General features: G+C 40.1%; 1 protein-coding gene across 5 annotated transcripts in view; it reads right to left on the bottom strand.

Annotated features, from left to right (window-relative positions):
- Nucleotides 1-19: 19 nt before the first annotated feature.
- ZFYVE26 (zinc finger FYVE-type containing 26) overlaps nucleotides 20-23,381 on the bottom strand; it is a 48,996-nt gene continuing 25,634 nt past the window's right edge. For 2 of the 5 annotated variants that reach the window (XM_071427102.1, XM_071427103.1), the window contains exons 23-41: nucleotides 23,032-23,154; nucleotides 22,360-22,536; nucleotides 20,984-21,230; nucleotides 19,797-19,895; nucleotides 17,992-18,149; nucleotides 16,904-17,073; nucleotides 15,563-15,591; nucleotides 13,414-13,535; nucleotides 13,106-13,326; nucleotides 12,354-12,501; nucleotides 11,005-11,214; nucleotides 10,003-10,218; nucleotides 7,847-8,044; nucleotides 7,345-7,547; nucleotides 6,337-6,478; nucleotides 5,714-5,773; nucleotides 4,278-4,460; nucleotides 3,423-3,467; nucleotides 20-2,380 (exon numbers count right to left, since the gene is read on the bottom strand). In XM_071427102.1, the coding sequence (XP_071283203.1) occupies nucleotides 2,171-2,380; nucleotides 3,423-3,467; nucleotides 4,278-4,460; nucleotides 5,714-5,773; nucleotides 6,337-6,478; nucleotides 7,345-7,547; nucleotides 7,847-8,044; nucleotides 10,003-10,218; nucleotides 11,005-11,214; nucleotides 12,354-12,501; nucleotides 13,106-13,326; nucleotides 13,414-13,535; nucleotides 15,563-15,591; nucleotides 16,904-17,073; nucleotides 17,992-18,149; nucleotides 19,797-19,895; nucleotides 20,984-21,230; nucleotides 22,360-22,536; nucleotides 23,032-23,154 (2,961 nt within the window). In that variant the 3' untranslated portion in view covers nucleotides 20-2,170. The remainder of the gene's footprint in view (nucleotides 2,381-3,422; nucleotides 3,468-4,277; nucleotides 4,461-5,713; nucleotides 5,774-6,336; nucleotides 6,479-7,344; nucleotides 7,548-7,846; nucleotides 8,045-10,002; nucleotides 10,219-11,004; nucleotides 11,215-12,353; nucleotides 12,502-13,105; nucleotides 13,327-13,413; nucleotides 13,536-15,562; nucleotides 15,592-16,903; nucleotides 17,074-17,991; nucleotides 18,150-19,796; nucleotides 19,896-20,983; nucleotides 21,231-22,359; nucleotides 22,537-23,031; nucleotides 23,155-23,381) is intronic. The other 3 variants (XM_071427105.1, XM_071427104.1, XM_071427106.1) reach the window with 3 other exon arrangements.

Below are 23,381 nucleotides of genomic sequence, written 5' to 3'. Positions count from 1 at the left end.
AAAATAAACTGAAAATACATTAACAGTCATAATACTTTATTTTTGTTTTAGTTGTAAACAAATCTTGGTCAGTAACAGAGAAATTCTCTTAAACTGGCAGTATTCAATCCCTTCTTCCTGCTCAAAAATTCAGAGCCCCTTGATAATTGCACTATTTTTGACACAATGTAATTAATTGGGGTCAAAATTCCAGTTCTGCTGGTACAAGAAAAATCCCTACAATTCCAGGTTAAGAACATCAAATTACACCAAACACTATATAAAGTGCATCAGATACAGTGCAAAGAGGTCAGGAAGAAAGGCAGGTAGGGAACTGACGGGTCTGCACGGCAACCTCCACTCTCAGCACTCTCTGCAGCTGAAGGAACGTGAGCAGAACAGGAGCATGACAGCAATGCAATCTGGATACCCACACACAGTAAAATCTCCTCCCCATAATCAGAGATTTAAAAATGACTGAAGCCATAGGTAGTGTCACGTTTTAGGATTAGCCTGATGGCTGTAAGCTGATGGAAAGCTAGGTCAGTCTGGCCAAGGAAACAAAAGCTTTCAGTAGTACTGCTCACTAATGAGATAATGCAAATCTGTGGTCAGGGGATTCTGAAAGCTGTATGTGGTCATTTCTGCTCTAGTGAGCAGAGCACCTCCAAAGTGTTTTGTCAGCTCTTGAAGCCCTGAAGAAGATGGACCAAATCCTTTCCAACACCATGGAAGTCTGTTCTTTCATTAGAGTGAGCTTGGGGATAGTGCAAAACTCTTACTTCATAGTCTCAATTATTTTATGTACTAAAACTATTTACAATTACATTACACTTCAGAAAACCTGTTTGTTTTTTGATGTAAACAACTTTTTAATAAAAAAGTGAATTAGTTTTCCTACTTCTTGTGCTGAAATACATGTAAACAGCAAACACAAACTTGGGGAATGCCATGTTTTGTTTTGTTGGTTTTTTTTTTGACAGTCCTACTACTGTCTAACACATTTTTGCCAGTTTGTCATGTCCCAATACTAGCTGCAGAGAAGCAGACACTTTTTTTCAGCATTCCTGAACACAGACATTGCACAGAGATTGCTGCTTTTTTTTCATAAAACCGATCAACCTAACACTTCCAGAGCAAAACTCATCAATACAGGGCATGTCCAGTTCCATGTTCTATTGTACTTGACAGGGACAAATTATTCTGGTAATAAATAAATAAATGCATCCCTATGTGACAGGGATACAGACCACCTGTTTAACTTTGCCACAGCTTGCTCTATCCTTATTCTTTGCCATACCGGATGAAAAACTGTGGAAGTCTGCTGTCAACTATTCAGTCATAAAGCTGCATCACAATGATTTATTGGGTATTACTGCAGTAAAGAAAGAGGCACATGATTTTTCAGCTATTTTAAAGGCTTATTTTCCCTTTGTACTCCCCTTACAGCACATGCCCTTTATAACTTCATTCATTGAGTTGGCACTAGCCCAAGTGCCACATCTATGGCACATATCACACAGTGTGACTGGTAAGTTCAAATCTGCCAAAAGAATCAGTTCCTACCTTATCAAACAAACTAAAAAAACCTGGGTACATTATACTGGGTGGGGGGGGATAAAAAAGAAGTAGCAATGATTTGTCTAGAGGCTTAAAAAAAAAATCTGAGTTTTAGTCTTTGAAACAGAAGAACTCTCCACTTTTGAAAACTTTCCAGGAAAGATCACAAAAATTTTATACTCTAGGCTACAATGAGTTGATAAATTTTTTCTGTCCTCTCTACATATGTTTTCTGGATTAAAAATAAAACATATTATTAAGTCCAGTGCTTTTCAAAAAATATCAACCCCCCCAAAAATTAAAAGCCAACAAAACCCAAAAACTAAAGCCAGAAACAAAAGCGCTCTCTTCCATAAACCTAAATCCTTGCTTGTTCAGTTTGAAACTGCCCCCCCTCCCCCCATCAAAAAGAGAGCCAAAAAACACCCTGAGGTAGTGACTGTTTGTCAGAATACAGGACTGGCACTTGTAATTTAGTTCCCTTCCTTTCACCAGAGGCACATTAGCAGCATCCGTCTGCCACCGACATCAGCCAACAGAGCTCCATTTTACCTGGAGGCTGCCGAAGCAGACACCTCTGAGCTGTCCTGAAGCCTTCTCCTTCAGCAGGACGGCTCGTGTCAGTTGCACATCACTTCCTAGTGCCCTGGGGGAGCCGGTTTCTCCCCTTGGGCTGGTGCACGGAGAGCCACTGGGCACAGATGGCCGTGACGACGTGGTCGCCGCTGCTGTCGGCCAGCTGCCGCACGCGCTGCACCAGCTGCACGGCGCGCGCCCGCTCCTGCCGCACCGACACCAGGTACGCCGAGCGCAGCTTGTTGCACAGCAGGTATGCCTGGATCTGACACCAGAGCCTGGTCAGAAAGCTGGAGCAAACTAACTGGACAAGCTCAAGCAAGGACTACACAGGAAATACCCACTGCAGAAGCGTGTTGTACGAGGCAGCAGCACCACATTACCAAACACAGCATGGCAGGAAGCAGATCCCAGTGAAGGAGATGGGCAAACAGGTGCATTTTATTAAGTTGTGTCTTGTAGACACTCCTTTACTCTATGACCATGAAATTACTCTCAGGAATCCTATCTTGTGCATTAATTACAGTATCCTCACAGCAAAGTGTCTGAATCTGTCATTTCTTCCACTGCTGGTTATAGAACAACTCCCATCTTTCAGTGATAGATCTTACAGAAAAGCAGAATTAAAAGCCCATTTTTCAATCTGCCTACAACAGTGAGTTTGTCATTCAGAGCAGACAGAGGACTGTCAAAACTCTTTAGATTTTATTCCCAGCAACGGCACTCAGGATCTACAACAATCCCCAAATGCTGAGTCACAGCCACTTCTATAAACAGGCATCTACCGTTCTCCATGGCTTGGCTGGCTGGCATGAAAGCCAACAAAGAAATGAACTAGTTTAGGCTTCATTTCCTCTAAGAGAAAAAGTCTATCAGAAGCTGGAGAAGTTTTAACGTTTAACTCTTGATCACCATGGAAATAGTACAATCCTGAAACAAGAAGCTGAAGTGGTCATCATTAGCTGCCTGCCATTACTAGAAACCTGCATGCACCTATGTGAACAGTTGAACAACAAACTAACAAACCTACCAATGTGCCTTTCTGAAATACTTTTCCTCCCACTCTAATAAATGTCCAGCCCTCACTCTCAGGGAACTAATAGGGATAGTCCCAGTTGATATTTGTTTGTCACAGCTTTACACATGTCACAAACACCATGGCCTTAAGGGATTCACTGTGATTTCAACAATCTAGGAAGTAGCCTTCAAAAATCACATTTGCATGAGGATGAGAGAGAAGACAGTGAAAAAGAGCCTGCAAGCTGCAGACCAAGACTGGGCTGTTTAGCTCTTGCTACTTTACTTACCTTGTTTTCATCACTGTCCATATCCTGAATCAGATTATCAAGATCCTGTATCCAAAGAAGGGAAAAGGTGTTCACATTTAAAGTGATAATAGTCTGAAAAACTTTACCCCATCAGGGATCAAACCCCTGTGGACAGGCAGGGCTGCTGAGATGACAGCAGGTGCTTAGACTGTCCCAGCTGCAAGAGTTGGAGATGTAGAAAATACAAAAAAATACTAATTCCAAGTCTTCCCTTTCCCCACAGCTTTTCCTGCCTGCCATCTCTGAGGGGTATCCCTAGAGAATGCTATGAGTCTCTCCTGGACATGGCTTGTGTTGCATGAAATGAATTTGTAGGTTCCCCCCATCCCAGCAGGAGTTACCCCATGGCCCACCCTGACCCAAAGAGTGGACAGCATCCCCTAATCTAATTAATAGAACTAGCAGAGTGCATCTCCTTCCTTCACTGGGATGGAAAAAACACTGTGATAGGGAAAGGGAACCACAAAATTGGTTCCAATGGAGGCAGGAGTTTCCTGCCTCCACACGTGCTCTGTGTTAGCCAGGGAGGCCTCACTGAAGGGAACACCCCGCAGCATTTGACAGGATCTTGTGAAGCAAATGTTCTGTGCCCCCCATGGGTATCCATTTGGGAAGTGCTGGGTAGGAGTGTGCTACAGCTACTTATGACTTCCTCTTAGAGCATCTTGTACAAAGCAAGCCATGCACTCCCACCTTGCAGCTATGCCCACAGCAAGGAGCCAGAGCATCTGAAGGACTCACTGAAAAGAGCAGTACAGGCACCAGACTTCCCTGCAGCCTGTACGGTCTATATCCTTTTTACTTCAAAATAGACACAATGCAGGACAGAATTACCTCAGCAGGAATGTTTCTGAACTCATTTAGACAGTTTAGGATAATGTTATCCCCATCATTTTTTGCTGCCACTCCAGACTCATTGACACACTTCAGGAGCTGCTGGATCTCACTGTATTTCTGCTGCTTCACCAGCTGCTTGGCCACTCTGCTGTACACTTCTGTAGCCTCCAGCTGGAAGTCCTAGAGGTAGTTGGAACATCAGAGCAACACAGTGAATGCTCTCAGCAGGTTTGCTCAGAGGGAGTCTACACAACTGAGACAGTCTCTCCTAAGGACAAAATACCACACTACGCTCCAAAAACTCAAAGCTGTTTTGGGAGCCTCTGGTTTTCCACTCACCACTGCTCCAGGTTGACTTAAAGGTTTTTTATAACCAGACTTGTAAAAATCAATCCTGCTCAAGAACAAGAGTGCTGTTACTGCCTTCTTTTCAGGAGTGGCAAAACACTGTTTTATTTCTTCTGGCAAAAGCTCTTTCCTAGATCCCTACCCACCTCTCCCTCACTTATCACATTCCCAGTATATTTCTTCAGCCTCCCCACCAACAGCCACCCTTTGAATACCCCAAACAGGAGGCAATTGACCATGAGGGAAGAGATGATAAAAGCTGTGAACTGATCCTGCAATGAGTAAGTAAAGAAAAAAAAGGATGGAAATGGAAGTGATAGGCAGCTGGACTCACTACTCCATTTTTACTGGAGGCAGTGGCTGCTGCTGCTGCTTAGAAGTGCTATTTTTCTAAGGCTCTCCATCTCCCTGCAAACAGGAGTTCTGTCTTGTACATCCTGACCTGAAAGAAGGAGCAGGGCCTGCCACATCCATAAATACTCTTTCAATGTGCCACCTCTGTCCAAAAGTGCCCTGCTCTACTGTCTGGGACTATATGGATGAGAAACACTCAGAAGAGTTTAGAGGCTCATGAGCTATGCTGACTGATAATCATTCAACTTCTACCCAGACATGAGGAATGAGAGGTCCCAAGCCAGAGTTCCCAGTTAATTAATTTTGCTCTCAAATCAGGAGAACAGAACAGAGGGAGCCCTGGCCTTATTTATTCACTGTCTTTGCATGACTGTCATGAACTGCAGAGAGGCACCAAGTGAGAGGTCTCTACACACATCTGTGACTGTGGTTTGCCAGAGTTCAGGCACTGAACAAGGTGCACAGCAAAGGAAAAGCTGTACTTCACTCCTGTGTAGGAACCAATTACTCTGGAAATGTCCTGCAGAAACAGCATCTTAATTTCATTACCAAGCTTCCACAAATATATCGACATGTAAGACTAAAACTTGTGCCTTTTTTCTTAACAAGTTTTGCTCTTGGGGGGATTAAAATACATTTGGGGGTGGGGGGAAAGGCTTTTGTTTAAATAATTGCTGCTTTCAGGAGTTACTTTGCATTAATATTGCTTGCTATATCAAGTTTTTCCATACCTGAATAACTCTAAATGCAATCCCAAACCCCTCCTCAATGTTTTTGCCTTCCAATATGACCTGAAAAGAGAGGCATAGACAAGTCTGGGAATGCACATTCCTTTTTCATTATGCAGGGTTAAATAACATTAATGCAAATCCAGCTTTTGCCCAGAGGCCAAAATAAAATGCATTACTTAACAGAAAACAGCACCATTCCAAGAAGTACAGCAAATTATAGGGTCTATTGTCACACACTGCTTCCCCTAAGGGACATTAGGCAATTTACAGATGGAGATGAGCCAAAGTCAAGAATAGTTAAAATTATAGCATTATTTGCCTCGCTTCCAAATATAATGGAGTGCACAGACAAAAGGAATATTACTATTTGTATTTTGGATGCTCTGCCCATGAAAATTTGAACTTTGAGGAGATGAGCTCCTCAAGAGAACAAGTTCTCACATGTTCTCTGCTACTCTGAGGAAAAACAGTATTTTTTCATAAATGATGGGTTGCATTCATCGTAAGTAACCTGCCCAAAAAAAAATACAAGAAACTGCTTCAACCATCAAATGCTTCAACCTGCATTACAAGTTGGTATTGTTAATGAAAAATAGAGCTGTGTTTAAAATAGCAATTAGTACCTTGCAAGCAACATCCATTTTCATGTTATTGTTTCCAAAGAGTGTGGGTAAGGAGGAGTCTGTCATTTGAGAAGCTCCTGAGGTCTCACACTGATGCAGGAACTTTGTTACTTCCATCTGCAGATCAACTGTATTGATGTGCCTAGATAGTGAAAAAATTCTGATTTCATTTTGTAATAGAGAAAATGTCAATTATTATTTATATGAACTAATTTCTTCAATATCTTTCAAAAGAAGACATACTTATGAAAAATTATTTTAGTTGCTTTTTGACTTTGTTCATTGTACAACTGCAGCAATATTACTTTTCAGATCTGTGCACTTAACATACATCACAAGCTGAAGATGAGCAATTATTCACATTATTTCAAAGAAGTGTGCCAGAGAAACTGGATCCCCAAATAAATATCTGTTCCTCCTTTTTCACCTCATCACACACATGCCCCCCCCAGGTTTAAGTTAAGAGTCTAGACTAAAAGAAAGAAAGAAAAAAGCCCCTAAGAAAACCAAGATATGAAACCCCAAGTACAATAGAGATCAGGATAAATTTACACTTTGACTTTTGAATACAGGAAACCAGTTATCTCTGGCACCTATAACTTGTACATAGTGCAGTGTTTTGAGTTAACCCCAGTAGACAGTGAAGCATTACAAAGCTGCTTGCTTTTTGGAGAGGAAAGGAAGAGAAAAAGAAAAAAAAAACCAGCTTGTGGAAAGATGTATAATTGTCTATGCATTGTAGGGTTCCTGTCTGGTTTTTTAAATTGAAGGAGGGTAGTCTGATGTACATACAGATTTTTAGTAGAAACAACTGCCCATCTCCTGGTTTGGATTTTTGGGAGAAAAAGTGATGGGAATCCTACACTTGTAACTACATAAAAGCAGTTTTGGGTCAAGGACAACCAGTAAGTGTCAGCTAAAGGCAACTTAAATGAAACTAATAAAAGCCCCAAAGTCTAAAGCCTGAATTTCACCTCTCCTAAAACTTAGCTTCTTGTTTATAAATACCTTGACACATCTGTAGCAGACATTTTCTTCCGAAAAGTGAATGCCATTTTTTTCCTTCCTGAACTTCTTGAGACCTCCTGCAGATAGACTTTGAGATGGTCCTTGATCTTTAGAAGCCACATCTGTTTTCCTCCAAGCTCAGTGTAAGACTTTGCACCATGAGTGAAAAATCTAATGCAGGTCATTGCAGCACGGACGTGATCCTGGAAGAAATGCACTCAGCACTAAGATGGAGCACAGGACCCCACCTTCAGTGATCACTGTCTGCACTGAAGGGCTCACACAAAGCAGGCAGAGCTCTGCTTTCTTTAATACAATGTGCCAGAGCCATGACATGGGTCAGGTCAGCTTTAGTAAGGCTCAGACCCTTCTATGTTTTTTAAGATTGTAAAGAGGCAAAAATATACTTGTCCAGCATGCAGGTTTAGACCAAAGTAAATAACCAAAAGTCAGATGGTATTCAACATTTCATTGAAAGAGATGGCACTGTCCCTCAACTTACCTTCATGAACTGTTGCAGTTCATACAGAATATGGTAATAGTTCTTTCTTTGCAAGTATTTGCAGGCTGCAATCAAATAGACTCCCCAGCTTTCCAATCCTGGATCAATGGTTTCCAACAAGTTCTCCAACATATGCAGCTTTCCACTTTCATAACTTGGAATGAAGATCCCTTCAATAAACACTTCTGATGGGGATTCCTACACAAACAGAAAGTTGCTTGAAGCAAAGCCACTGTAGTTTATTTTCCTTATGTAATATAAAGGCATATTAAGTGACAGAGATCATAAAAATTAATAAATAATTGACACTGGAAGGGATTTCTGAGGATTATTTTGTTCAAAACCCCACTCAAAGAATGACTTCCAAGTTAGGTCATGCTGCTCTAGACCTGTCCAGTCAAGTTCTGAGCATGACAAAGTAGAATGATTCAACAACTTCCCTGTGGCCCTGGTCCTGTGTCCAAATATAGGCACAAAAAAAAAACCCCAAAACAAACCCCAACCCTTTTTCTTTATATCCAATTGGAATTTCCCTTGCTCCCAATTGTGTCCACTGTCTCTTAGCCTTTTACTGGGCACACAGGAGATAAACATGGCTCTATTTTTGCCATAATCACCCACTTGCTAGCTGAAAACAGCACACACAGATCTTCTCTTGCCTTTTCTTCCAGCAGGAAAAAACTAGCTCCATCACTCTCCTCAAATATCAGGTGTTTCAGGCCCCTAGATACTTCGGTGGCCTTCAATTAGACTTGCTTCCCTTTCACAGTGTCTGTTTTGTACATGGGAACCCAGGACCGGGCACAGTTGTTCAGATGAAACCTCACAAGTAGTGACCTGAGGGGGATATTTACTCCCCCGACCTCTTGACTGTGGTCTTGCAAATGCAGCTTCACATGTGCTTCTTTCCACAGTAACATTATTATGTGTCATCAGGGCCACCACAAATGTTTTAAAGGCTTGATATGAAATTTTTGAATTTTTTTTTAATCTCAGAGTAAAATACAATTGATAAAGTCTGTACACATAAAATGTCTCCAAACAACCAACTGCAAAACATTTAGTCAGAAGTTTAGTACCTTACAGCTTTAGGGGAACCAACCCTCCTCTCTGGTTTGTATGATTACTACCAGTTCCTTGTCCAAAACTTCCACATCAAATTGTCTGGCTAGAGTATTTTCCAAGTCTGCTACTTAAGAGGTTAAATTATGTCACCTACATGGTAAAAATATGCAACTTTTCTTTAAAAGCAGATTTAAACTGATGTAAAGGATAAATTTAAAAAGGTAATTCAATATGCAGATGACTGTAAAATGTTAGAATGACTGATGGTACAGTGGGAAAGCACAGCAGATAAGGCAACTTAATTTTCCATTAACAAACCTCATAACCAGATAAAGACAATGGAAGTTGGTGTTTCAAGTTGTACATTCTCAGTAAGAGTTATTTCAAATAATAAAAAAATAATCAGTAATTCAAACACAAGCACAGCAACTTAAAAAAGGAAACACCACACTCTCACAGGCTGGTGAGATATAATGGATTCACATCTCCTAAGAGCACCCTTAATGTCTTGGTAAGAACCTGGAATGATTTCTAGATTTAATTGTAGTTTAGCACAACAGAACTATTCCAGAGATGCTTAAGTCCTCTTATATTATGCAATTTCCTTAAGGGAGAGCTGGAAACCACGTTTTGGGTTCCCTAGACTTCTGTCCTCTGTATTCCCTTATAATCCTAATGGTAACAGAAGTGCAAACATGGGTGATCTGATTCAACAAACAACACCACAAGACAGAGGCACGGGATAGGGAGTAGTGTCAAATGTTATCTGCACTCTGGAATTCAAAATTTTCCTTCTCTCTTCTGAACTCTATGACAACAGTCCCACATTTTCAACTTTGTAGAAAAAAAAGACAAAGTGCTCTTGATGCAGGACCTCTATAAAAAGAACCAAAACTACATGCTCTTTTTAGATCTGTAAGGATCAGTGTTGCTCTTCTGTCTCATTGAATTCCTGTCAGTAAGTGGATTGTTTGTGTAACAGCATTTCAGGACCTCAGCAAACTCCTGTGCAGAAAGCCACACGAACACTGCATGATGCTCACTGCTGTTTTCCAAATTTCCGTTTTGGTGATGAAAATTGAACTACTCACCTTATTTAACAAGTGAAGCAGTGCTTCTCTCATACAGTCATGCCTCATGTAAAAGCTTATTATTGCCAGATTGGTGCCATAACTGTGTAAATAGAACAAGCACTCCTGGTAATAGCTGTTGTGTTGAATCTTCCCCTCACACATCACCTCCAGAGACAGACTTCTTGTTCTCAGTGTTGCTTCAAGTTCCCTCAACGTGGCAAAGTAATCATCATCCTACCATTAACACAGAGAACCAGTGACAGGTGATCAGCAAGAAAAAATCTTCTCAGGTAGGTCTTGTCACTCAGCCCTGAAGCATTTCTGTTATGTGGTTTTTAAACGAGGTATTGCTTCAGAGGGGTGAGAATCCAGCAATGCTTTTTATAAACAATAGACTGGAACTCTGCTATCCACAAATGAGCTGAATGTTGCTGTACCCAGCATAGCTGTTTCCACGGACAAGTAGAAGGCTTACTTAAAAAAAATTCCGGTGTCAACATCTACTTCAACAATCCAGTTCAAAGAGGCTTTTTTTGGTCCTAAAATATTTACTTGGTCTTTCATCATCATGATTCTGCAGTTATTTAGTACAAAAAGTAATTTTTTGGTACCTAATCAGAATTCCAAACCATTTAGTAGGGTTTTTTTTATGAGAGGAATGGGAAAGCTTTAAAGTCTTTGAACTTCTATAAAGTTACCAGAGTTTCAGTAGAAAAATTGCATCACTGCAGCATCACAAAATACTGCTGGGATTCAGTTTACCTTCCTCAGACTGTAGGAATAGTACATTATCCAGTACAGCCTATTTTCCCTCCACAAAGTATATCCCAAATTGCTATAAAATCTATGATCTCTCAGGCACCACTTCACTGTGATGAAACAGCTAACAAATTTCTCAACAATATTCAGTTTGCAATACACAATCATGATAAAGAAGGAAAATAAACACCCTATCATCTGCTATTGTAACATGCATTCCTATAAGATGTATACTAAACCATAATTTCTTAGGATTCTTACTGTGATGAGTACAGGCTTCACTGTGGACTCCAGGTATTGTATCACATCCTGGACCAGCCTAGAACCATGGTTCAGCTGGTTTAGATCCATGGGTGGCTTTAAACATCGGTTAAACTTCTCTCTTGCTGAAGTTAAATTTCCAGCTTTAAGGCAAGCCATGCCCCAGGCATGCCATGCTCCACCTGGATCCAATCCAGATTTTGTAGAAACCTAAATTCAAAATAATTTGTTAATATTACAACACAGTCCCAGTACAGCAAATAGGAAAAATGGCTTATCACACAGTCTGTGATTCTGACCTTTCCCATCCTAGAGCACATTTCCCATTAAAAACAAACAGCTGAAAAACCATCCAAAAAACCCATGTTGATTATTTCCATATTACTGGCACAAAAGGCCAACTACCAAAACATCCATGATCTACAAATGTGGACGTTTTTTTAATTGTATAAGTTTAAACTACTGTTTATCTGGGAAATTTCAGTTCATGAGTTCTAAGCCAGGACATTTTCACATCAGCTTTTCTAAAGCAGATGATTTTTACAAAGCAGAATTCATCAAATTTGTGGTTTTAAAAAAGGCAACAGAAGGCAAAAGGCAACAGAATATCTTGGCTTCATGAACTGCCAATATATTTTTTATTTCACACAACTTTGCTGATAAAATTTACTCCTGATTTTCTTTAGTAGACCTAAAGCTCTTTTAGCTGCTTTTAAACAAGAACTATTTCTATCCAAATAGGTCATCTATTCTTGCTGTTTATTACTGCTTAACAAATCTTAATACTATTTGTAGTATCATAATCCTGTATTTAACACAGTGCAATGCCAAAAAAGAGAGGCTTACAAAATGCTGGGAGCAGGATTAGATGATGACAAAGCACACGAGATGAGCTCTGAGGTATGGATTTGCCAACATTGCTGATTTCCAAGTAAATGGTTGGGAAAGGTGCCTTACCAATGTCTGCTGTCAGATTACAGACAAATAGAATCTAACATTTAAGCTTCAGATAAAGTCCTGCCCCAAAGAGTGTCTCACCACTTCTACTAGCTGCAAGATTCCCCCATTTAATGACTTCCTTGCAGTTAGTCCATTCCAATCCTAAGTCTACCAGAAAACAAAGCTGCTTATCCTTCCCTTCTGCAGCTGCTCCACAGCAGGACTTTTCTGTCTCAGAATTTTTTTCCATTGTTCAGAAAATTATTTCTTCCATGTTTAGAAACTTAATCTCAGTTTGTAACTGTTTAAATATTGTCCATTTCCCACATCACATCCACTTGAAGTCAGGAGGGAGGAAAACAAAAGCCACTGCAGAAGAATTAACACTGACATCCCTCCACCAGTGTTACCTCTATAGCTAGTTGATAGTACTCTGCTTCCAAAAGTTGATTTCTCAATCTTGTTACTGCTGCTGGGAGAAGGATCTGATCCAAAGATGGCACTGGATGGTAGGCAGCAGCAACCAAAATATTCAACACATCCACTTTGCTGATGTAGCTAGAGGTTAAACAAACACATACACTTTCACTATTACTGTACATTGAAGAACGTTATGCAAAGACAACTCTTAGGACAGTGGTTTCTAGTCACCAGTATACCATGTTTCTCTAGCCATCATAGAATCCCTTCAGAGTGTTTGTTACTGTTTGGGGTTTCTCTGCCACGTTCAGTGTAACACACTGACTGAAGATGCCAGCAAAACAGTACATGTGAAATTCATATATCACACCTGCCACCTCAAGCTCTGTAGGACAAAACATGAAGAAGTGTAAAATGCTCATTCTCAGGAAGCACAGGTTTAAAATCCTGTATTAAAATACAGATTGAAAGCAGATACACAACAGCATAAGTAAGATATGTACCCATCTTTGTGAATAATTTCTTCCTAGTCAGAGAATTCTCTCAGTAATTGTTAAGAAGTGATATTACTTGAACTTCTCCTATAAGAACTTTCCCATTATTCCTGCATTATGAAATTCTCATTTAGACTGGTCCATAGTACAAACACAAAGTAACCCTTCCACCTCCACTCCTCAATGAAAAAAGATAATGCTCTTGACAGTACCACAATATATCCTAGTGAATATCTGATTAGAGTCACCTGTCACAGAGAGCTAGGTCCTGGCTCCTTCCAGCTTTTACAAACATCATTTTAGCACTGAAGAGCAATTGTTTCATGATGTCCATGAGGAGTCCAGCATCCACCTCAGGATTAGTGAGCCCTTGGGACAACTTGCAGCAGTGTTCTATCAGTTGGTGGCCACACACTATGCTGTCACTGTGCAGGCTAAGGATGGCAATACACAAGGAAGAGCTGGGAGCCTGACAATTTGAGGAAAGACAGGCAAATATAGGTATTGAGGTAGCTCTCCAGTGAACTGCTTATATTGGACTTTCTCATGACCTCACCTGCTCATAATAAAATTCTCTGCGTACAATTTCATTCTCCTCCTCATTCAGGGAAAAAATCCATTCAAGATCAGTTGCCTTGGGTATTTGTACCACTGTGGAATATTCATTATTAGAAGCTTCTACAGCAAAAAATAAAACACCAGGTAAAATCACTGCACAAGAAGCAACAAACCCAGCTAAGGACACATAATGCAGAACATTCCTATCTCTCAAAAAACAGTCATCTATAGTCCTCTCATTGTGCCACTTCCTGCCAGAATCACACGTCCAGCACACATCACAGAAACATTTCCTTCCCTCAGCGGTCAGCCACATCATACCTAAACTTACTGTCACTGTTACCAAAAACTGGTTCCAGTAACATATTTTCAAATTATTTTTTAACTCTTATGCTACTGGGCATCAAGCACAGCAGCCTTCCCTCTTTAGCCTCCCCTTAGGCAATTTATTAAATATTTCTGAGCAGGAAGGAACTGGAAATATAAGAGCTGTGGGTTTCAGCTTGAAGGGGAAAATAAAGAACAGTTGTAAAAGAAAGGGTAAATTGACTTAACCACCTCTATGTTCTTTTCAAAATTCAGGTGATTTGCCCATGGAGTCCATGAGCTTTAGGCCAAATGACTTTAAGAAGACCTAACACCTTATGTTAAATTTTCTAATAAAATAGTACTGCAGAAAACTGGAGTTCTGATCAAATGATGCAAGAAATATAATTTCTGTGAAAAGTAGTTTTCTTTCCTCCAGATTAAGGAAATAGATTTTTTGAAACTTGTAACCCAGAAGAGTTATAAATGAAATACTGCCTGTCATCTGGGTGTAGCTGACAGCACACAAAACACAATGGCCAATCTTGCAATGCCAAGAAATGGAGAATAATGATAATTTGCTACTCTTTCCCCTGATCAGCTTCCTCTGGGAAAAAAATTTAGAAAGTCTCAAAACGTACTCATTTAGTTCACATCCCTTTTTAGAGTGTTGAGCAACTTTAAAACTGTAGGGTGAATTTAAAAAAACCCAAAGCAACTAGAGTAAAGAAAAACCCAACGCCCCCCGGCACTTTCCCAAGTTCAACCGGAAACTGAATCGGCACAAATAAACTAGGCTAGAAAATGTTTGATAAGCCTTCTTCACAGTCCCCCCAGATAATTTAGAAAAGCAAAATAAAACTCTTTCCCTCTTAAATCTGAGGATTTTCACATTGTTCTTATCCACTCTTATTGAATGGATCACATAGGCCCAGTGATGTGCAGCAATGCTACACAAAAGCTACATTTCAGCTGTTTCAGTCTTGAAACAAAGGTAGCAGTAAAGCAAATTTCCATCAGCAGGGGAAAAAATTCTCAAATAGCCCACCATACTTTAAAAAGGAACAAATAAGAAAAAAATATTATTTGCTTTGTTATTACACAAATGCAAATTTTGCACCATGTTTCATGCTACTGTTATAAGCACTTCAACTAACTGTGTCTTGTTCTGACAGAATTTCACATCAGTGTAGGAAAATTTTGCAATCACCCAAAACACCAAAACCAGTAAATACCTCCTGAGGAAAAATGGGAGAGAAAAAGTCAATTAAATGTTGCTATTATTCCTGAAGCTTAAGATATTAGATTTGGAAATTGAAGCACCAAAATGCAATTACTATTTTCACACAATCAATACAGGAGATGGAACTCAGGACACAACAAGACCCACGAGAGAGGCTTCATGCTGTGCTACCTCTTGGCAGCACGGGGTATAAAACCCCACAGCACACTGCAGTGCTACTCAGAATTGTACTGTCATGGTTTATAAAAAGAGGATCCCTCAGCACTGCTCTGTAGTGAGCTGATTAATTCCTACTCACACCATTGCCTCTCACTGTTTCTAGAATGAAAAATGGATTCTCCAACTCTTTTTCAGTTCCTTTCTATAACACCCATCCAACGCATTCAATATTGGCACAGATAGCTCTCCTAAGTCTCAATTTCCATTCACAGAAGTTTGAAATGCTCAATTTCAGCCTGCACATGCAAAAACCTTCAGTGATATTTTGTAACTGAAGTTTTCATCACCTTTAGCTGCAACTAGGTGTATCAGTTTCCAGTATATAACTGCTGATTAGGCACTTTAAAAAGCTGAGGTTTAACATTACTCCATTCCTTACCTTCCACTTGGTCCTGATCTTCTTTTCTGCTGTAATGAAATGACAGAAAGAACCATCATGCCTACTCCAGCACATTGGGGGAAACATGCTTTTAAGGCAGACATCAATATAGCTACCCTCCTCAGAACACTGCTCTGTAAAAATCCAACACCTATCCCTACCTGTCCTTCTCAACACACTGCCCTGACCCTAATCCCTTCTGCTTGGAAATCTAATATTCTGCCTTTGTATTGTTGTATTTCAACTGCACTAAGTAATTGGCTCTTATGACCTTCTGTAGGAACAGCACTGTTGCACACATCATAAAAAAGCAGACACCAAGAACAAGAACCACCCAGTATCAGGACATGTCAGAGCTAAAATGAAGTCTTTGGTATCCAAGTCACTGCCCTTAAGATTTAGTTGGGTTTGATATACAAACAGGGTGAGTATAAAAAAGCCCAGAGAATTAATTCAAACCTGGCAGGTGGCATTCAAGTACAGTGTTGAGCATTGCTGGCCTAATCTGGCAATGTAAGCAACATTCTGACACAACCTGTTCAGCTGCAAGTGACTGCTTGTTTTTTCACAGGTTCCTCTTCAGAGCTGCACAGAATTGCTCCTTTCCTAGGAAGCCTACTAATATTGCCATAGTAGATACTGCTATCTGCAGGCTCGATAGGAAAAGGGGAAATGAAAGCATGGCTGGAAATCTTACTCTCTGTGACCCTATCAAGCCTGCTCAAGGTCAGAGAGTAAAACTCTTTTCAGCTGCACTTTTCACCATCTAGCCTGTGTACACACAACGAATTTCAGTCCAATTCTCAGCTGAAAGCAACCACATTATGAAAATCTGTAATCACAGCTGTCCCTTTTATTAAAAGCAGTTTCAAAGCCTATCTAATCAGAAACTTGCTTTTTAATTCCCAGCGTTCAGGGAGCCATAATCGAGGGATTATGGAATAACTAAAACACTGATATGTTCAGCAGAGCTAGTCAACATGCAATATCAATCCAGAAATTGAGTATACTGCAAGGAACTTTGTCACACTGTAGCAATCTGTGCTATGTTTTGCATCAAAGCATTCAATTCTTAGGTTAGTGATTAATTGATGCTTAAAGAATTATTGATACTTAAAGAACTGAAGAATTTGTTGCCTGGCCCTCCAATGTTCTATCCAACGTGAAAAGAAAAGTGAGGCATAAGGAACATTCCCACACCTACCAAACCTAAAAATCCCAACCGCTGGAGGCCAAATGGCTGATGTTACATCATCCAGATAAATCCAAAGGCTTATGTCTCTCTCATTCCATTCCTGCACTCCACTGAAAATTGAAGAGAACTAGGACAGAAGGACTTACGTGCTTGTGTCTTGCGCCAAGCCAGGCACGTTTTCTCTGTTGTAGTAGCTATAGCATTGATCACACACACGAGACAGAGTTTCTCTGCAAGCTTCTATTTCCATTTTCTTGGTGGAGCAAGAGCTGCACACCAGCCTGCCACAGCGCCTGCAGTGATGGCGCCTGTTAAACTAAGCACAAGAGGTCATGGGTGAGCCACAAAGAGAATTTACTGAAGTCCCCTCCTTGTCTCTCTCTACTCGTGAGTAAACTTATTCCGTTTGAAGAGAGAAAACACTATAAGGCTTTCAGAATTATACAGTGATTCTCCCTGTTAAAATTCCTTTTTGAAGAAAGCATAGCAAAGAAAAAAAATCAAACCCCAAACCCAGAGGCCAGTATTGAAAATACGTTTGCAGCAGCCTTGGGCTTTCTATAACTTAAATTATCCAGTTTTGATCACAAAGCTAATTAGATCATGTCCTGGAAAAGGCAAAAGCTCTAGAATGTTTTTCCTGATGCCATTGAAGAAATTTCCAAATTCAAAAGCAGCAGATACACTTTTGAGAAAACTGTACTGTTTCTAAGCAGCAGAAGATAGCAGACTGCCAGCACATCTGCAAAACTAAAAAAAATGTTCTCCCTTAGAGCACCCATGCAGTTCTCAAGTACTCTGTGAAACAATAGTTTTTAGAAAAAGTGTAACCAAGAGCAAAGATTTCATTTTCTATACTCATAATCTGAATCATACAGTGATTATGTTATTTCTTGCCAGCAGAGTCAATTAGACAGCCTTCTGGAATATTAATACTGCTGGTGTTACACATTTTTGAGATCCCATAATTATCTTCTGTCTGATGACCAGATTTCCTCTTTAGGCTCTATCACTTCACAGATCTCTGCAAGGAGCTATCTGTTCCCAGTCTCCTCAACCACTCTAAATAAAAACCAATGGTTAAATACCAAAGGACTGGCAATCTTGTTGGACCCATGGTGATGCATACAAACCTGCTCAAGTAGCTCAGGTCTTTCAGAAAACAGACTATGAGGAAGAGCTCATATTAAGGTCACAGTTCTAGGAATGTCTGTACTTCATTTTTTCTCCTTACCATAGTAAAACGTTCAGTTTTGCAAACCATACATATTGTTTCAGTGTCATCAGGTATCCATTGCTGCTTGGGTGGCGGCTTCTCAGGAGGCACAAATTCTTGAGGAAACAAGTTCTGTGGCAGACTTCTGTCTCTGGGACTTGCAGATATGGTTACACCTGAAAATGAGCCAGGCCAAGAAAAATATGGAATGGGATTTAAGCTGTTTAATAGAGTCTCAAGTACCAGAAAACACTACAGACTCAATGAGGCTGTAAGATCCTTCTGCCTCACAAGATGACTACTATCATTATCTTTCAGCTAGGCATGGCAGAGTAACATTGTATAAGGAATATATATGCTGCAAACTAAGATGGTAAGCTTATAGTACTTCAATGGTGACAAGCAAGAGAATGTACTTATTAAGAGACTTTTTCCACAACAGTTAGAGAGGTGTAAGACAATGTGTCAACATCTGTTCTTGTATCACAAGCAGAGACTTGGAGGAGGAAGAAAAAATGGTCATTGGATACCAAAAAGTAATACAGGATAAAATAGAATCTTAAGTATACCCAGTGTTGACATTCCTGAAGACTGGGAGTTTCCTTTGTTATCTCAGGAGAGATGTGGCATAACCAGCAACAGCCTAACCCTCCCTATTCTGGTCGCCTTTTCAATCTGCTGTGGGGAAATCAGTTCACAGAGGCAGGAATTTAAGTGCTGCCTTGAGCATCTTAACGCCAACACTGAAATACTCATTGAATGAGGTATCTACAGTATTAGATAGGCTGTTAGTTTATATGATGTGAGTCAGTTACACAGGTTAATTTAAAAGTTCAACGTATCCCTGCAGCCCTGCAAGCCACCTTCTGTGTACATGCATATTAAACTAAAGAAGAACAAAAATTTCCATTTCACTAAAGCTAACTCATTCTCATTCAAGTAGATACCAGAGTGCAAACAAACATTAAAGGACCATGCATTCCAGTTTTTTAACAGGACAGAGATATCAGACTGACCATTATAAGAAAAAAACTGAAGAGCTACACAGCCCAATCCAAAACACTGCTGTCACTTGATGTAAGCAAGAAGAGTCTTCATTTCAGGATACAGAAGCAGGAAATAGTTCAGACACCCTAAACTGTAGATCAGTATATCATTCTACAGCTCTAGTCCAGGCCCATTACTTGCTAAAATCATCACCCTTGGAGGTCTGAAGATATTTTGTTAAGTCTTTCCCTGAGAGCACACACAGACTGTGCATGTCTTGCATGAGTTGCTGAATAGAACCTGCAGAAGAATTTCTGGTTGTTTCTTAGCTACACATATTCTCCAGTTTTTCTGGCTTAAATTTATTAGTTTCCATTTTTTTTGTGTCTGAGGACTGTGAGTACAACCTCTCAGACAATACAAGGTGTGTTATTTTCCTCAGGTCACAACAGCAATCTTAGGGAAAAAAACTTCAAGGACTGTAGAATGGCATACTCAGGGAATGAACTGGGAGAAAGTGGCTGGCAGGGGTTGATCCACACAGGAGAATGGGTTGGGCACTGGTCAGCAGGTCGTGAGAAATTGTATTATACAGCATTTGTTTTTCCTGGGTTTTGTTCTTCTTTTCTATTTTTCTTATCTCCCTTTTCATCATTATTATTACTATATTTTACTTGATTTCAGTTAATAAACTGTCCTTACCTCAACCCCCAGGTTGTACCCTTTTCCAAATCTCCTCTACATCCCACCTGTGAAGGGGCTGACAAGGGAATGATCAAGCAGCTGTGGTTGCTGCTGAGGTTAAACCCCAAGAGGCACAAAGGTCTTAACCTTACCAGTAGAGCTGACAGGAGATAGCTCTGATGATCCTGATTTAGACACTACTTCACACTCCAATACCTGATTGAGACTTTCCTGAATACGTATCAGAGAATCTAGGACAAAGAGAGGAAAGAGGAGAAAAAAAATCAGAGGACAATACTGGTCAATACATCTACCTTAGAGGAAGATTAGAGGAATCCATTCACAGGAGTATGTAAGAAGGTCAGCACAAAACAGGGCTATGTTTTGCATGCAAATTAGTCCACAACAATTAATGCAAAACTGTATAAAATTCAGTTAGCTAAAAAACAAAGAAAGGGATCCTTATCAAAGCAAGGGTGTAATGACAGCTAAAGGAACAATACAGCAGAGATGTGAAAACAATTGGTTGATACAAGAGGCTTATGGCTAATATGACAAGCTTCACATAGAGGTGGAAGGAACATGCATACTTGCAAAGTTATAGACCATTTGGCACAAAGAAATAGTTAAGTCTGATGCTTTTATGTTAGCAAGAGCTGCATCTTTAAATCACAAAATGAAGCTAACACCTGGGAACTGGCATAATGCAGATTGGTACCGTATCAGCAGGTATAAATACATACAAATAGGTACAGAACCCCATATGTTTTTAATACAGTGACACAAAAGCATTGGAATGGATCTGCAGCACCCTCTGCTGTTCCAGTTCTAAAACATTAAAAGAAACCAAGTGCACAAGACTCAAAGACAACATGGATGAAAAGGGATTGACAAGCTAGAGACAAGACTGTTAAACAGAACTATGAGTCTAGAAGCTTTCGATATGAAAAAGGAATAGGACTCTGGTAGGAGGAAATACTACAGAAGACTAAATCCCCATTCTACTTGAGGGCAGATGTAGTTGGCTGCAGGCTTTAGAAGTGCTTAAGTTGTAAGTGACCTTTTGTTAAACAGGAGTAAAATAGAACTGATCAGTATTACACAAGAAAAGAAACCTCAACAAGGAACAACAGAGAAAAGTCTGAGAAACTTTTGGAGCTCTTGGTCCTTGAAAACATCTATTTACAAGAAAGGCGAAGACTTTAGGAACACGTTCTGGGCTAGAGGGAGACTGGAGGCACACATCTAAAAAATGTTATGGCATGATTGCTGAAATTATTCTGGGATGATTTTGGCCCTTCTTTCCCAAATGAAAACCAGCATTTTGACAGACAGTTACCTGATCGCTTTTCCTTTAATGTGAAAGGGAAGTTGAGAGCTTTTTCTGCATACTTGGAAAGCAAACTGTCAATGTCTTCTACAGTAATACCAATTTCCTGCCCAGCTAAGAGCTGCTGCAGTGTCTGCACAGCTACAGCTACCCAGTCCACCTTCATATTCATGAGGAGCTGTTCCAGCATGAGCAGCGGCCTTGAGGAGAGGTGGAAGTAGTTAACACGGGAGACCTCAGGCAGAGTCAGCAGCACCTGAGACACAAGAAAAAAATGTATCATAAAAATACACACCTTTAAATATGTGTTTTTGTGACATTAAAGACAAGAAACTAGAGCAATAATTTATGCAGAGAATGGAATGACAGGTGGAGGTCAAAAAAAGGGGGTGGGACTTCTGAAAACAATTCCTACTTCTGTTACAGAATTACTGAGAGGATTTGCAGAATCACTTAGCTTCCACTTTCCATTCCATAAGGCACTGCCTTATTTCAGAGAATATGGAAGAGTGAAACCTGTGACCCTGTGACAAGTATGTTGCAGCAGAGTACAGCACATTCTCTTATTACAATAAACTTATAAAAAGCATATTAACCCAATCCTTATCCTTCTATCATCTGAGGAAATGTTACACAGAGAAAATAAGAGCAATTCTCCTCTAAATGGACAGTTAATATGGATGCTTTTCAAACTAAGTCATATCTTCAGAAGGAACAAGAAACAGGCAGCCCAGCAAAACACTGTTGTGGCACACACTGGAGCAAGCTGCTGTTTACAGTCCTACACCAAAACAGACATTCCCAAAAGCACTGCATTTTATTTACATGTAATGCATTCAACTAAGGTTATCTGCTGATTAATGCATCTACTCCCAGGCTGAGCACAGAACCTGTGTGACTTCTGTAAAGGCAGTGGCCATCCAGAAAGAAGAGTGATACTCTCCACCTCTGGAAGGACCTTGGAAGAAACATGAAGTCAAAAAACCACCATACAGGTGAGCATACATAGGACACCTGATGTTACTGATACAGACAGTAAGTTGAGGATACTTCCTTCTTCACTTGGGACAAAGATAGCAACTTTTCTGATAAAGTCCACAATTTTATTTTATTCCACCCTCTCCTCTTTCAGTCTGTATGTAAATCCACTCTCCATAGCTCAAACCCGAGACTGCTTTGTTCATACTATGGAACAGCAAAAATGGAGAAAGGAAAGAGAAGCTTTAAGCCATCTCTAACTTTCCTTTGGATCCTGAGACTCAGGATCTTAGACCTGGTGTGGTGAGAATGCTCTGGCTTTTTATATTATGAAAATACTATGCATGACAAAATTACTTATACACTCTTTATTGCTGTTAATCCCTCAAGACAGGGGTTTTACTGACCTTGGATCCTATATAGAGTGCCTGGATTTCATTCCGGCGTGCCGTTGTCAGACTGGCATAGAAGTGAGCTGTGAGGTAATCAGCCAAGAAGTGAGAGGCTGCCAAGTTTGGATGCTGGTCCAGGGACTGCTCACTGATGGCAAGGCAAACACCAGGGTCTTCAATTCTTTGTAAAAGCTACAAAACCAAACAAAACACGGTGAAACTCTACAACATTCCTGGAAGGCAGCTTTCTGTCCATGACAGTTTATTACAGTGTTCCAGTAAACAAATTAATTCACTTTTTAAGTGACAGCTCCACCATTATTAAAACCAAAAATGTTCACACCACTAATTTGGGCACAGCTGACCGATTTATGTTATTAGTTTCATTTCTGATTCTTCTGCTTAAGCAGCACTGACATGCTTCATTATAATTTTTCAAATGAAAGGAGCCTTGTATTTCCCTGAAAGTGACATTTATGCTATTAGGTCCAAGAACTAAATTGCCAAGCTGGATTTTTACTTAAGCATAACAGGGGAGAGCTGGGATCCTAAAAGCTTATCTAAGCAAATAACATCTCTTGAGGGTGGAACCAAAAAGACCATGAAAACACACACAGCGAAGACAGGCAAAACAGCTGTCAACTTATTTGATCTATGGATATGAGACTGAGAACATCTTGCTATTACCTTCAATGCCTTTTCCATGTCTCCCATCTCCAGTAAGTGCAGAAGGTGCTCACGGTGAAGGTTGATCAAGTCTTCTCTTGGGACAGGATACAAGTGTTCCCATTCCTCACACAATTCATAATCCTAAAGAATTAAAAAAGAAGTAAACACAAAAGGACAAACTCTACCCTCCCTGATACAGATGCTTCTTCCAAAGTTCTGATTAAGAGATTCTGTAGCTTAGACTCCTCTCCCAGATAAAAATAATAATAATTACACTGACAAAAGAAGATGATAGCCAATTTAATCAGTCACAGCCTGAATTTAAAATACCTTGTTTACCTTACAGTAAACAAGCTAGTTTTCAGAAA

Source organism: Agelaius tricolor, unplaced genomic scaffold (assembly GCF_023055355.1).
Source record: "Agelaius tricolor isolate 1412-34295 unplaced genomic scaffold, bAgeTri1.0.p SCAF_5, whole genome shotgun sequence".
In the NCBI taxonomy this organism is placed as follows: domain Eukaryota; kingdom Metazoa; phylum Chordata; class Aves; order Passeriformes; family Icteridae; genus Agelaius; species Agelaius tricolor.
This window is presented reverse-complemented; position numbering and strand designations above follow the sequence as displayed.